This window comes from Adiantum capillus-veneris, chromosome 10 (genome assembly GCF_014529385.1).
Source record: "Adiantum capillus-veneris isolate H3 chromosome 10, ASM1452938v2, whole genome shotgun sequence".
Classification (NCBI taxonomy): Eukaryota; Viridiplantae; Streptophyta; class Polypodiopsida; order Polypodiales; family Pteridaceae; genus Adiantum; species Adiantum capillus-veneris.
In genome coordinates this window covers 76154345-76168365 of record NC_140940.1, presented here as the reverse complement: position 1 = coordinate 76168365, position 14021 = coordinate 76154345, and the positions used below count along the sequence as shown (strand labels likewise).

Here is a 14021-nt window from a genome sequence, read left to right as displayed (position 1 = left end):
GAGGGAAATAGCAAATAGCGATGTAGAGATATCTTCCTGTCTCTGCCTTCAGTCTCATCCACATGTACCTAGCATGCTCATCCCTCCGAGCTATATATATCAGAGACTGTAGCTCCTCCCTTAATAAGATTGCCACTCCTCTTGAACCTCGTTCTCTGCGCTCTGATCGAGTCTCCTGTCTGCAAGTTGTCTCCCATCTGTATCCGCTCACATGGGGCATGGATGGTCCCAGGGCTTGATGCGTCTCAGAGTAGAAAATGATGTCTCTCCCTGTGAAACTATCCTCAAAGGTCCCTACGTCAAGGCGCAAAGATCCATTACAATTCCATGTAGCCACTTTGAGTGTGGTCCCAGAGGTCTCGCACCATCATGCGGGGCGCTTCTCCAGAATAACCACTTGTCCATTTCTGTACAAGGCCGCTTTCCCCTTCTCTCGAGCTATCATTATCTCGGGCATAACTTCTTTCATTTGAGCAAGCTCTGTGAGTGTGAGTGTGAGTGTCACCAGGAGGTGTATTTTTCCTGTTGCCTTCCGTAAATAAGTACTAGATATTTTTATTTATTTTATTTTTACTTGTTTTCCCCGGAACCCTTGAAAAGGTGCAAGTGGACATTGCATGGCCAGTGTGAAACGGTTGCGGCTGAATAGGTTTCTCACAGCGGGAGTCTGGGTCGGTCAGTCTGGCACTGGTTGGGCCAGTTAGCACTGAATTCTGATGAGTATGGAAGCCCGTGTGCGCCAAATGAAGTCTGGGCCACTCGGAAAGTCACTTATAACTTTATAAGGCAGTGGGAACTAGAGAATTAACTCAAAAGGGGCAAACTGGACACATGGCGGCTCCAGGCAGTTTTGCAACTTCCAGCATGAAGAGGGGGTGCCCAAATTGAGAGAGGAGGCTGATTTTTGATAATAAGTGACCTAGAGTGTGTGTGTGAGTAGTGGGTGCAGGTCTACAGCTTTAATGGAAAGCTTGCCTTCTCCTTTGTCTCATGTAGGGCGATGACTTGCTCTCGTACATCTCTCTCTCCCCTTTGGTACATATTGTAATGCCCCACTAGTTGGGCTACTCAGATGAACATGTACAGCTCTGGGGGTTTATGCGCGTTTGCCAAGGCAAGAGCCTTCTGAATAAGAACCGGATTAGCTAATTGCTAATCCCCTACAGGTACGCACAGTTCCATTGCGAAAGATTGCAAGTTCGGAGACTTTTCTCGCGTGAAAACTTGTCCAATTCACAGGGGAACTGTCCCATTGTGTGCGGGAGCCCTTGGTACACGCGTAGGCGTGTTCGCTCCGCTAAAAATGATCCGAAACAGCGAATTACAGCTTGCTGTGTTTTTCTGCAGGGTTAGGGTTTCACACCTAAATTGCAAGGGAACACCGGGGGAGCCTCGTGAGAGCCTTGGGATGCATGTACAGGCTTTTGGGCACCCGGCAGTGAAAAACAGGGAGTTACAGCTCGCTGAATTTCTGTGACAGCTCACCAGAAAGCTTCGAGATAGCGAGGGAATCCGTCCTAGACAGGTACTTTTGACCTACAGGGGTTTTTACGCCGTTATGTTACCAAAATTAGGTCGAAAACCTACGTTTTCAGCCCTCGCCAGGTTTGGACAGCTTTGTGAAAGCTTGTGCGAAGTGGTCGGATCGTCTACCTTAATTTAAATAAAGAAATACCGAAAGGGGCGCCAATCTTTGGGGCCTAGAGGGTGTCGGTCTCATGTGCGCAGTGACATTCTAGTCGCTGGACGACCCTGTGTTCTCTTCCCTTCTCAATGCTCTGTGTAAAGTTAACAGGTAATTGAAATAGTACCGCCCTCTACGTTGTACAAGCCGGTTATATGGTTCCATCGACGGGATAGTCACTTTTTCTTCAAAAAGTGCAGCGTGGATTGTTGTGGGTGAAAGCAACACAGAGCTTGTCGATATGGCAGAGAAGAGAGACCAAGTACCTGAAGAGGGATCTTCCTCACATGGCACAGAAAAAATTCCTTCAACTCTTCAAGAAGAGGACAGGTTGTTTAGAACTCAACTGCGTTGTTGCATGGACATGTTTCAGCAGTTGGCTAACAACCCAAGGATGCAGGAATTCTTACAGGCTCCGACACAGGGTTTTCAGCCTCCTACATAGGGCATGACTGAGCCGTTGCAAGAAAAGGAGATTTCCAATGCACAGAGGACTCATGATGCTCGAGGGAAAGCCCATGTGGTTGAGCAACTAGCGGTGTCCAATGATCCAAAGCAACTTGCTTTAGCTGGACAGGAACCGTTTGTGAATGGTCAAGGGAGCAATGAACAGGCTATGCGTCAGACCCTTCCATTACCTAATACTTATCCTAGTTATTTTGGAGGTGGTTCAGTGTTTCAAGCTATGGCTGGACCTTCCACAGGTTATATGCCAGGGAATGTGTTCGGGACACAATGCAAACAGGCATGGGTAACCCTATGTACGCGAACATGGGTGTCCAACTAGGTTTTTAGGGTGCCTACGGCCAGTTTTGAGTGCCTGGAACACAATTTGGTATGGCTGGTTTTTCGCAGCCATGCGTACAAAATGCAGATATGACAGGGAAAACAGTTGATGCGAGTGCTGGAATGAGCAGCTGTTTATGATAATGTGGCTCCTTTGAGTCAGCTAAAGTATTACAAGGAAGGTGGGCAAGGAGTGAAGTTTGAAACTTTCAGAGGAACTGAGGATCAATTAAAGGCTTTGACCTTCATACAGCAGTTCGATGCAGCTTATGCTGGAGGAAACTTCACGGAATCTTCAAAGATACGCAAGGCTGCCACTTTCTTGAAAGGGAATACGCTCCAATGGTGGACCGCATTGTTGAACCAGGGTCAAGCCCCAACAACGTGGGTCCAATTCAAACAACTTTTTGCGCCTGCATGGTTGACAAACACTTTTGAAGTGGATGTAATGACGGAATGGCACGAGTTGAATGCTAAACAGTGTGAGGATCTGGAAGAGTACAATAAACGGTTTTGGGCCGCACTGTTGCCAGTCACCTCTTACAGGTTTGTGCCATTGTCAGAACAGATTGAGAAGTACTGTTGCGGATTGCCCAAGAAAATCAGGGACTACTGCACAAAGACTACTGTCATGAATATGTTTCAGTTGATAGAGAATGCAAGAGTGGCCAGCAATCTGTCGAAGGGAGATTCCGATGGATTTAATAGCCACAAGAAAGGGGCCTAGGGCAAACAGTTTTCAGCCAAGGGCAATGTTGCTGCAAAGTCTTTTGAGCCTCCCGCAAAGAAGCCCTCCACTGAAGAAGGTGATACGTCCAAGAAGCAGTCTAAATCTTCTTCGGGACGAGGACAAGGGCAAAAAAGGCATTTTTCTGGCAAAACTTTGGAAGAAAGGAAAGCTCTTAGGGAGGCCAAGAAATGCTACATTTGTGAACAGGAAGGACATTTTGCAAATGAATGCCCACAGAAGAAGTCACAGGATAAGGATGACAAGTCAGACCATAAAGGGAAGAAGCCAAAGCCAAGTGCAGGACTTGTTCCAGATTTGGTTGGAGACCAGCCAAACACAGATGCCACGGAGCTGTGCAGAGCTTGGGGCAAAGTTAAAGACCAGGCAGTGCTGGTTTTCTTTGATCCAGGAGCCCGTGCAAATTTCATATCACCAGAATTGGCATCAAAGTTGGGCATTCGTGCGGAGGAGATGGGTATGACAGGGGAAGCAGGTTTGGCATGCCGAGGTTATTCAGAGCCTGTTACTCCCATTTTGGGGAAGCTTCGTCTGCTTATTCAGAGCTATGTGGATGCGGAAGAATTTCATATTATGCCACTTGAGGGTTGTGATGTGTTACTGGGTATCCCATGGTGTTACAGGTTGCATGCTATGGTGGATACTTACAACAAAAAGATTACCCTTGTACATAGAGGAAAGACTCATGTCCTTGATGTAAAGCTTAAAGGCGAGTCTGTTCTAGTTGTTTCTGCTTCTGCTATTTCATCTGTAATAAAGAATCATCTTTCTGCGTACTTGATCTTTGCAAAAGAAGTACCTCAAGTTGTATCTAATTTGTCTACCTTAGATGAAGACAGGTCAACTTTTTTCAGTGGTTTCAATGATTGTTTTTCGGACTCTTTTCCAGGGGAGTTACCTCCTGAGAGACCTGAGGATCATACCATAGATCTTGTGCCAGGTTCTAGTCCACCGAATAGACCACCATACAGGGTTAGTGCAGCCCAGCAGAAAGAGATTATGAGTCAGGTCAACGAGCTTTTAGAGAAGGGGCTGATTCAGCCCAGTTCATCCCCTTTTTGTTCGCTTGTACTCTTGGTGCAGAAGAAGGATGGTTCATGGCGCATGTGCATTGACTATCGCGCCTTGAATAAGAATACTATCAAGAACAGGTTCCCCATACCGAGGATAGATGACATTCTTGATCGGCTTGAGGTAGCGTCATTGTTTACAAGGATAGACCTAAAGAGTGGCTACCATCAGATACCCATTAGGCCAGAAGATGTCCATAAGACTGCGTTCAGGACAACATTTGGTCTCTATGAGTTTCTTGTCATGCCATTTGGTCTCACAAATGCTCGTGCCACGTTTAATAGAATGATGGACATAATTTTTAGACCACATAGAAACTTCGTGGGTACCTTCTTTGATGACATGATTGTCTATTCGAAGTCTGAAGAGGAGCATAGGGATCACTTGATTGCAGTTTTCAATGAGTTACGTAAGAACAGGCTACTCATCAATGCAAAGAAGAGTGAATTCTTTTTGCAAGAGATTCACTTCCTTGGGCACATTGTTTCAAAGGATGGGATACGCATGGATCCCGCTAAAGTGGAAGCAATTAGGTCATGGCCAGACTTGAAGTCCATACATGACATTCGAAGCTTTCTAGGCTTATGTTCCTACTATAGGAGGTTCATCCGAAATTTTGCTGAGATTGCTTCTCTTCTCCATGCACTACAAGGAAAAGGAGTTACTTTCAAGTGGACAGCCAAGGAAATTTTAGCGTTCAAACACTTGAAAGAGAAGTTGACTTCAGATCCGGTAATCATTTTGCCAGATCTTTCGAAACCTTTTGTGGTTCAGTGTGATGCGTGTGGCTATAGTCTTGGTGCAGTTCTAATGCAGAATGGCCGAGTAGTCGCATATGAGAGCAGAATTCTTTTGAAGACTGAAAGGAACTTGCAAGTCTATGAGAAAGAATTGCTGGCAGTAATTCATGCTCTCACTAGTTGGAAACACTATCTGCTAGGGGCTGATTTTGTTGTCCAAACGGATCATCCAACCTTGCGATATTTTCTCACACAGACGAAGTTGTCTGAGAAGCACATGCGATGGGCAAACATCTTGTCAATGTTCCATTTTCAGATTGTGCATGTGCAAGAGAAAAAGAACGTGGTGGTTGATGCGTTGTCACGAAAGCCCCAAATTTCAGCAGTGTCAATTCCGTACCATTGTGAACTAGAAGAAATGAAGACACAATATGCTGAAGATTCAGATTTTGCAAGGATCTATGACCAGCTTGTTGATGGGCAACATCATGAGCACTATATGCTTAAGAATGACTTTCTCATGATGCATGGAAAGTTATGCGTTACTAAACAGTTACGGCCAAAGATTTTGATGGAAAGTCATGCTCCACCTTATGCTGGGCATCGTGGAATTGATGCGACATTGAAAGGGGTTGAGGCATTCTTCTACTGGCCAGCTTTGCATCAAGATGTTGACACATTTGTAAGATCATGCTTAGTATGCCAAAAAGTCAAATTTGATAGACAAAAGCAACCGGGATTGTTGCAGCCATTGCCGATCCCGGATAGGCCATGGGAAAGCATAGCAATGGACTTTATCTTTGATCTTCCAAGGACGCAAACAAGCAATGATGAGATTTGGACTATTATTTGTAGGTTCAGTAAGCAGGCCCATTTCATTCTTGCGAGGAAGAAGATAAAGCCAGAACACATGGTCAAGATATTCATGAGCAATATCTTTAAATATCACGGGATGCCTCAGTCAATTGTCAGTGACAGGGATCCACGTATGACGAGTCTTTTCTGGAAGGCATTGTTTGAGAACATGGGCACTACGCTAAAGTTCTCTTCTTCGTTTCATCCGCAAACTGATGGACAGTCAGAAGAGGCAAATTCTACTGTTCTGGACGTGCTCAAATGTTATGTGTCAGAGCACAAGGAAACTTGGGAACACCATCTTCCATTGGTTGAATATGCTTACAATAACACTGTGCATACGTCAACAGGTAAGGCACCATTTGAGATAGTGGAAGGAGGGAAGAAAGTCCCGCCCATTTTGCAGACGAAGGACAAGATTTTTGAGGCAGACAAGTATGTGCAAGATATTGATGAAACATATAGGAAGTTAAAGATTGCTCTTGAGAAGACTTAGGTTAAGCAAAAGAAAGCTGCTGATCGTCACCGTCATGAACTTGTATTTTCACTTGGTGATTTGGGTGCTTTTGCGATTTGAAAAGGCCAGGTTAAGGAAAAGGAAAGGCAAGGAACGCTTGTTTTCTAAGCTCAGTATGCGATATTATGGTCCTTTTCAGATTTCAGAAAAGATCAGCGATGTAGCTTACAGGTTAAAGCTACCAGAAGGCTGGAAAATACATAATGCTTTTCATGTCAGCCTTCTAAGACCCTTTGTTGGTGATGTGCCAGAGAATATGCTTGATGAGGAACAACCCAAAGTGGAAGAATTGGATGAAATCCTTGTTCCTGAAAAAATATTGGCACATAAAGAAAGAAAGGTTAGAGGAAAGGTTGCAAGACGCTATTTGGTGAAGTTCAAGAACTATCCATCGTTGGATGCCAAATGGATGGAAGAGTCTATATTGGTTGATTCACCTCAGCTATTGCAATTGTATCTTGAAGCCTTTCAGATGGAACCCACAGTGACTTGATGTAGCCTTTTCTGGAGCAAGGCAAGAGCATGGTTCATGATGCTCAAGAGAGTAGTTAAGCAATTGTATCTACTCTTTCCATACAGAATTTAGCTAGAGAAGTTTGTGCTTTAGAGTACACTAGAAGACTTCTATGCTTGATATATGTGTCGTAGCCAGGTTGGTGGGATTGTTTAATCGTCCAACGCTAAATGTCCGGAAGCATGTATATCTTGGATTCCCATCATAGAATATATGTGATATCAGGAGATACTGCATGTATTATTGGCATGCAAGCGAGGTCGCTTGCAGAATTTCAAGGGTGGGGTGTGTCACCAGGAGGTGTATTTTTCCTGTTGCCTTTCGTAAATAAGTACTAGATATTTTTATTTATTTTATTTTTACTTGTTTTCCCCGGAACCCTTGAAAAGGTGCAAGTGGACATTGCATGGCCAGTGTGAAACGGTTGCGGCCGAATAGGTTTCTCACAGCGGGAGTCTAGGTCGGTCAGTCTGGCACTGGTCGAGCTAGTTAGCACTAAATTCTGATGAGTATGGAAGCCTATGTGCGCCAAATGAAGTCTGGGCCACTCGGAAAGTCACTTATAACTTTATAGGTCAGTGGGAACTAGAGAATTAACTCAAAAGGGGCAAACTGGACACATGGAGGCTCCATGTAGTTTTGCCACTTCCAGCATGAAGAGGGGATGCCCAATTTGAGAGAGGAGGCTGACTTTTGATAATAAGTGACCTACAGTATGTGTGTGAGTAGTGGGTGCAGGTCTACAGCTTTAATGGAAAGCTTGCCTTCTCCTCTGTCTCATGTAGCGCGATGACTTGCTCTCGTGCATCTCTCTCTCCCCTTTGGTACATATTGTAATGCCCCACTAGTTGGGCTACTCAGATGAACATGTACAGCTCTGGGGGTTTATGCGCGTTTGCCAAGGCAAGAGCCTTCTGAACAGGAACCGGATTAGCTAATTGCTAATCCCCCATAGGTACGCACAGTTCCATCGCGAAAGATTGCGAGTTCGGAGAGTTTTCTCGCGTGAAAACTCGTCCAATTCACATGGGAACTGTCCCATTGTGTGCGGGAGCCCTTGGGACACGCGTAGGCGTGTTCGCTCCGCTAAAAACGATCCGAAAAAGCGAATTACAGCTTGCTGTGTTTTTCTGGAGGTTTAGGGTTTCGCACCTAAACTGCAAGGGAACACTGGGGGAGCCTCGTGAGAGCCTTGGGATGCGTGTACAGGCTTTTGGGCACCCGGCAGTGAAAAACAGGGAATTACAGCCCGCTGAATTTTTGTGACAGCTCACCAGAAAGCTTCCAGATAGCGAGGGAATCCGTCCTAGACAGGTACTTTTGACCTACAGGGGTTTTTGCATCGTTATGCTGCCAAAATCAGGTCGAAAACCTGCGTTTTCAGTCCTCGCCAGGTTTGGACAGCTTTGTGAAAGCTTGTGCGAAGTGGTCGAATCGTCTACCTTAATTTGAATAAAGAAATACCGAAAGGGGCGCCAGTCTTTGGGGCCTAGAGGGTGTCGGTCTCATGTGCGCAGTGACATTCTAGTCGCTGGACGCAACTGTGTTCTCTTCCTTCTCAGTGCTCTGTGTAAAGTTAACAGGTAATTGAAATAGTACCGCCCTCTACGTTGTACAGGCCGGTTATAGTGAGGTCATCTCCAAGGAATATGCCCGTTTTCTTTAGTGTAGGACGCTTCTTCAAGAAGTCCTTCTTTGCCTCCATAGATGGGAAGCGCGTGATTAGAGCTCTTTCTTTTGAAGTCTCCCCATTTCCTTTTGTCTTCTTCCCTACCCTCCATGCCTTTGTATGAGTAGCCTCACTACCCATCATGCGGAGAAGTTCTTTGACTTCCCCTTCCACATCATCTCGGTCTTTTAGACTGGTTATTCGTATGTGCAAAGCTCTAGTCTTCCTGCACTGCTCTTCTTCTAAAGTTATGTTGATGATTGTAGGAGTGGGGATAGATGTGGTTTCTTTCCCTTTCCCTTTCCCTTTCTTAGCGACTTCTATCCATTTCTCGGCCTCATCCGCCTTCTTCTGTGTCTTCGTGATTACATTCATCCACGAAAACGTCTTTGCCTCATTCTGTTTCTCTTCCTCTTTGATCATCCGTACCTGTTCCTTGATGACCTTGATTTCTTCTATCACCGAGGGCTGGAATTCACCTTCCTCTAGTCCATTGCTTTCTCTATGAGCAAGCTCTCGCTTGAGGGCTGAGACCTCTTCTGTGAGTGCTTGTGAATCCGCCTTAAGTGCTTGTGTCTCTACGTGCATGTCCTCTTTCTCCTTCTTCCATTGCGTGCCTTCGTTGAGAGAGAGAGAGAGAGAGAGAGAGAGAGAGAGAGAGAGTGAAATATATAGAAAGGTATAGTTGCACTGTCACCATTCGTCCGAATGGCGTGCAGGGTGGTCTTACGGAAATGGAGAAAGGTGTCATCATGCCATATATCTACATCTTGAAATGATAAGAGAGAGAGAGAGAGAGAGAGAGAGAGAGAGAGAGAGAATTGGATAGGGTAGAAGTTATAGTATTGATGGCATCAGGCCCAAAAACATGGAACCCAAAAAGCTGCTAGCGTGAATTACGAAAATCCGTACTCTTGCCACGTCAGCACTGTCAGCGCAAAACGCAAAAATTCGTATCGTTGCCACATCATCATGGCAGTTTGAATTCCGGGCTATCCGTACACGTCATCAACTGCTTGCAAGGAATTGAGTGTGTGTGGTCTTGCTTTATTTTAATGCCTTTATGTCAACGTTATTTGCGGACGTCCGTACATCATCTGCCAGGTCATCAATTCTCCACGCAAGATTGAGTGTGTGTGAGGGGGTCTTGCTTTATTTAATGTTTATTCCTAGGGTCTTGGGCCCCATCAGACGAGATCCCATAAGTTGGTAAAAACCCTTTTATGAATTGCCCCACTCGGCGAGGTTCTGTAAGTTGGTGGGAACTCCTTCTGCAGCTTCTTCGGTTTAGGCCCCTTAGCCGGGATTTGCAAGTCATATGAGGTCTTCAGTTGCTTGACACGTCAGCGGTTTGTGACAGAGAGTAGATGACACGACTCAGCGGAGTTCCGAGCCAAGACGCACTCGCCCAAAGACTTGCGCCCTTTTTGCTATTTCTTTATTATTATTGTTCGCAAAGTACAACTCGCGAGGGTCCAACTCTCTCCGAGAGGAGTGCCCCCTAGAGCACTTATAAATAGTACAAGGGATGCCAAAAGTAGAGCCCCAAAAGCATTGTGTTCAAAAGCACTTAATCCTAAAAGCACCAGCATCAAAAAACTCACGTAAAATCTGCCCACAGCCAGCGTAAAAAGTGGAAATCCGTACAACTATTGCCACGTGTAATGCGTAAAAAGCGGAATTTCCGTATTGCTGCCATGTGTCATGCTCAATGTAAAACGCGAGGTCCATACTGTTGCCACGTGTGATCCTTCTCTACGTCTCATGAGTGTTTATTTTATTTAATTGGGGCCCTCGGGAGAGCTTTAAAGTTGGTAAGGGTTAGGATTATTAATTCCTAACCCTTTGGGCCACTCGGCAAGACTCCGTAAGGTGAATTTTCCTCGGTTTCTTCTTCTTCTTCTAGGTTTTAGGCCTGTCGGCTTACCTTCCTCCAAAATTCAATCAAGTTAATCCAAGGCCTGGAGGTCTCACAGATCTCCCTAGTTCCACGTAGATGACTTTAGATGCAAAATACTTCATAGAGAGAATTGTCTGGGACAGAGGATTTCCGGCCGGCGGCTTTGACCAAGAGATTTGCACGGACCACCTTCTTGGGGAGAGTGAATCTGAGGAGGGACAAACGAACGCATTGGACCGATGCGTTTATGACCTCGACACAGAAACCCTAACCTTTAAACCTGTCACATGATTCTTGTCTCTCTACTTGAGTACTTTATCTTTGCATCTATGTTATTTAGCTAGAATATACACCCCCCTCCCATTTGCCATTTTGTCTAGATCGTACACTCGGGTATGTTTATCTGACCATTGGCGCCCCATTGTAGTCTTTTGCTAATATGATTGTATTTCTCCTCCTATTGTTGCGAATTTGTGGTCGATGTGTTGGTCTCTAAATGTAGATCAGTGTCTGAAAAGAAATAAAAATAAAAATACAAGCTGTCCTATGACACTTTGAAGCCTGTGCGAGAGGTGTGAATCCATGTATCTCGGCTGTAGAATATATCCATCCTCAATAATGTGTTTTTTGTGGAAAGCCATTTTCTTCCCCAACTCCCAACTTCCAAGTAGTCATCCATGTCCTATCTCTATTAATCTACATGAAATTTTGTTTGAGAATCGTGTTGATCTTTGAATGTGTGAATGCAAGTTGCAATGGCCCATTGCATCTTTGACCTAGATGCAAAAACCATAACCCTTGAACCAATCACATAAACCAAGGGTAGAGAAGTCAAACTGAAAAAGGCAGCAAAGCATTCAACAAATCTTTTTAGAATATTGTCCCAAAAAATGTAGAATCTGAGGACTCCATGTTTCATTGAATGTGATTTCCCCTTGTTCTATTACTTAAGGTTTAAAACGACAACTTTTCTGACAAAAAAAGGCATCTGAGTAGGCTATTTGCACTCACTACATTCTAGCAGAGCCGTGTGCTTCTATACACTTGATTGCATGTTCCCTTGCAAGTTTTTGTTGTTGGCAAATTAGATTTAGTTCATGTCTTCTTTCTTGATGACTGTTCAACTAACATGCCACAGAGTGGACATTTGATTGACAAAACATGTTGATTAAGCGATGACAACCAAGTCATAATAGTCCATTACTGTTTTTATTTTCATGACAGGCACTTGCTGATGGTGTCATACCCAATGAGTATGGAATCAATCCAGTGCATAAACTGAAAATAGGATCAAAGGTAACGATACACTCTTTCTGGCGTTTCACATGATCATTTGAGTTCAGGTTGAATAAAGTCGGTCAGTTTGCATGAGCATGCAGCACCGAAAGTGAGAGGTTTCTAAATGTTTTTATGAATATGTCTGCGTCATGCAACAGTTCTTTATGCTATGTTTAAGTTGACCGGTGCGAGTTCCTGGTAAAGATTTTAGTTGTCTCCTCTAAATCTTGTTTCGTTTATTTAGAGCTTTATTTTCACTCTTTGAATGTGTTTCTATCTTTTGAAAGTTTCCTCTGTGTTTCAACCAAAGTTCTCTGTACAATGACAGCAGTCTTGATAACAGCTGTGTGCTTTCTTGATTGCCTACTGCATGTCGTTTCAGATAGCTCGTAAGCTTCTTGGGAAACTTTTGATTGACCTTCGAAACACCCGTGAAGAAGCTATGAACATTGCAGAGCTAAAGCATGCCCAGGATTGTGCACCTGCCCCCAAGCTATCAAAGCTGACAGACGACGATACAAAGTCCGCTAAATCCAGGACAAAAGTCGATAGTTCAAGGAGATCCAGCTCCAATAGCGAAAAATCATTGGATGCTGAAGAAGATGATGATAAGGAGACACAATACCGGCTGGATCCCAAGTAATCAGTGTGTGAATTCCCTTGTTAGCCTGAAGAGTTGATCACTTGGACATGTTTTATTTTTCAGCTCTTTGAGTTTCTACTCACATACTAAAAATGTCTCATGCCCTGGCAGGTATGCAAACGTAAGAACTCCCGAGCGACATGTCCGCACCCGCTTGTATTTCACTTCGGTGAGTTTAAGGTCTCTTGGAACAATCTGGAGTCCTTTGGCGTTGAATGTCTATTTAAGGAAGGTAGTCAAGTTACTAGGTGTGTGCTCTACAGCTTACTCTTCTTTCTCTGGTCTTCATGGCAGGAGTCACACATACATTCGTTAATCAATGTCTTGAGGTATTGTAATCTGGATGACTCTCTGCAAGGGGAGGCCCTTGTTTCGAATGATGCTTTGCACAAGATATTTGAGACCAAAGAGCTGGACTATCTTACTCACATTGTGTTGAGGATGTATGAGAATACAGGGGTGAGTATATGAGCTCCATGGCAGCATATTCTTAATACATTATCACCGGGATTATTTTGTGTGTAAAACTATATCTTGAATGATAACAGGTTCCCCTGAATGATCCTAAACGTTTTCGGATAGAGGTACTATTCAGCTGTGGAGCTGCTGTAAGTCCTCTTGAGGTAATATTGACAAGCTTAGATTGCATTTGTTCATTCCGCAAAGAGACTGAAAGGTCTGTGATTCATTACAGGTGTCACCCCGACAGCAGGATCATACATTGCCCGTGTATCCGCCAGTGACTTTGCAAGGAGATTCCTCTTATCTCACTCTTCACAAGCTCGAAAGCATGGTCCAGCCTTTTGCAATGCCTGCTGAGGACTTCCCTCCTGCATCCACGCCTCAAGGATTTGCGGGTCTTTTCCCTAAAAGTGGAGGGGTCTTGGAGCGGCTTGCGAACCTGTGGCCCTTCAATAAACAACCTAACCAGAAAATAGGATAGAGTGGTAGCAGGTTGAAAATCCAATGCTCTCCCATTGAGGGCTGCATGTAATCGCTGGTTGCCTTGGTCTAGCGCTGTAATATCCCCATTTTTGTAGAGAAATAGACTAGCGGTGTGAAGAGAGCAGGTTACAAATCTCTGCAGCTTGCAAAAAGCCGCAAGGCTGCAAGCGTTAGTCTCCTAAGATTCCGTCAACACCAAACCCCAGACATAAATCTCTTTTTGTACCCACTGGATTCCACCATGTTGTAACTTTGTGGTCTCAATAGGTCATTTTGGCCTTCTGAAGACGATAATATAGCATTTCATTTCTCTCACACACTTTTTCATTTTTAATCCCAAATGGGAAACCCCAAAGTGAGGAAAACCCATCAGAAAGATGTTGTACAAAGGGAAGAACACAAAGGTGTTTTGTAATGTGAAGGCTCTAAAAGCAACATAGGAGACTTGTAGGTTATATGGGCATATGTCCTCAGCATCAAGGGCAAGGATTGCCTAAGTGAAATCTTGAATGAAGGAAAGAGATCCACATCGTGCTAATGGAAGGTGCGAAAATTGCATCGGTGCCACAAAGAACACAAAGACTAGAGTTTGACCCATGTGAAGAAGAATGCAAATCGTTTACACACACACACACACACACACACACACACATTTTCCCCACATAGCATAT

The 14021-nt window shown here is 44.4% G+C and overlaps 1 protein-coding gene across 6 annotated transcripts in view; it reads left to right on the top strand.

The window, feature by feature from the left end:
• The window catches only part of LOC147449090 (inositol hexakisphosphate and diphosphoinositol-pentakisphosphate kinase VIP2-like), a 205702-nt gene extending 192037 nt beyond the window's left edge, over positions 1-13665 (top strand). For 5 of the 6 annotated variants that reach the window (XM_086521669.1, XM_086521667.1, XM_086521670.1 and 2 more), the window contains 6 exons: positions 11709-11780; positions 12145-12401; positions 12517-12574; positions 12700-12864; positions 12954-13028; positions 13100-13665. In XM_086521669.1, coding sequence (XP_086377795.1) covers positions 11709-11780; positions 12145-12401; positions 12517-12574; positions 12700-12864; positions 12954-13028; positions 13100-13348 — 876 coding nt within the window. In that variant the 3' untranslated portion in view covers positions 13349-13665. The remainder of the gene's footprint in view (positions 1-11708; positions 11781-12144; positions 12402-12516; positions 12575-12699; positions 12865-12953; positions 13029-13099) is intronic. The other variant, XM_086521666.1, reaches the window with a different exon arrangement.
• Positions 13666-14021: the final 356 nt, after the last annotated feature.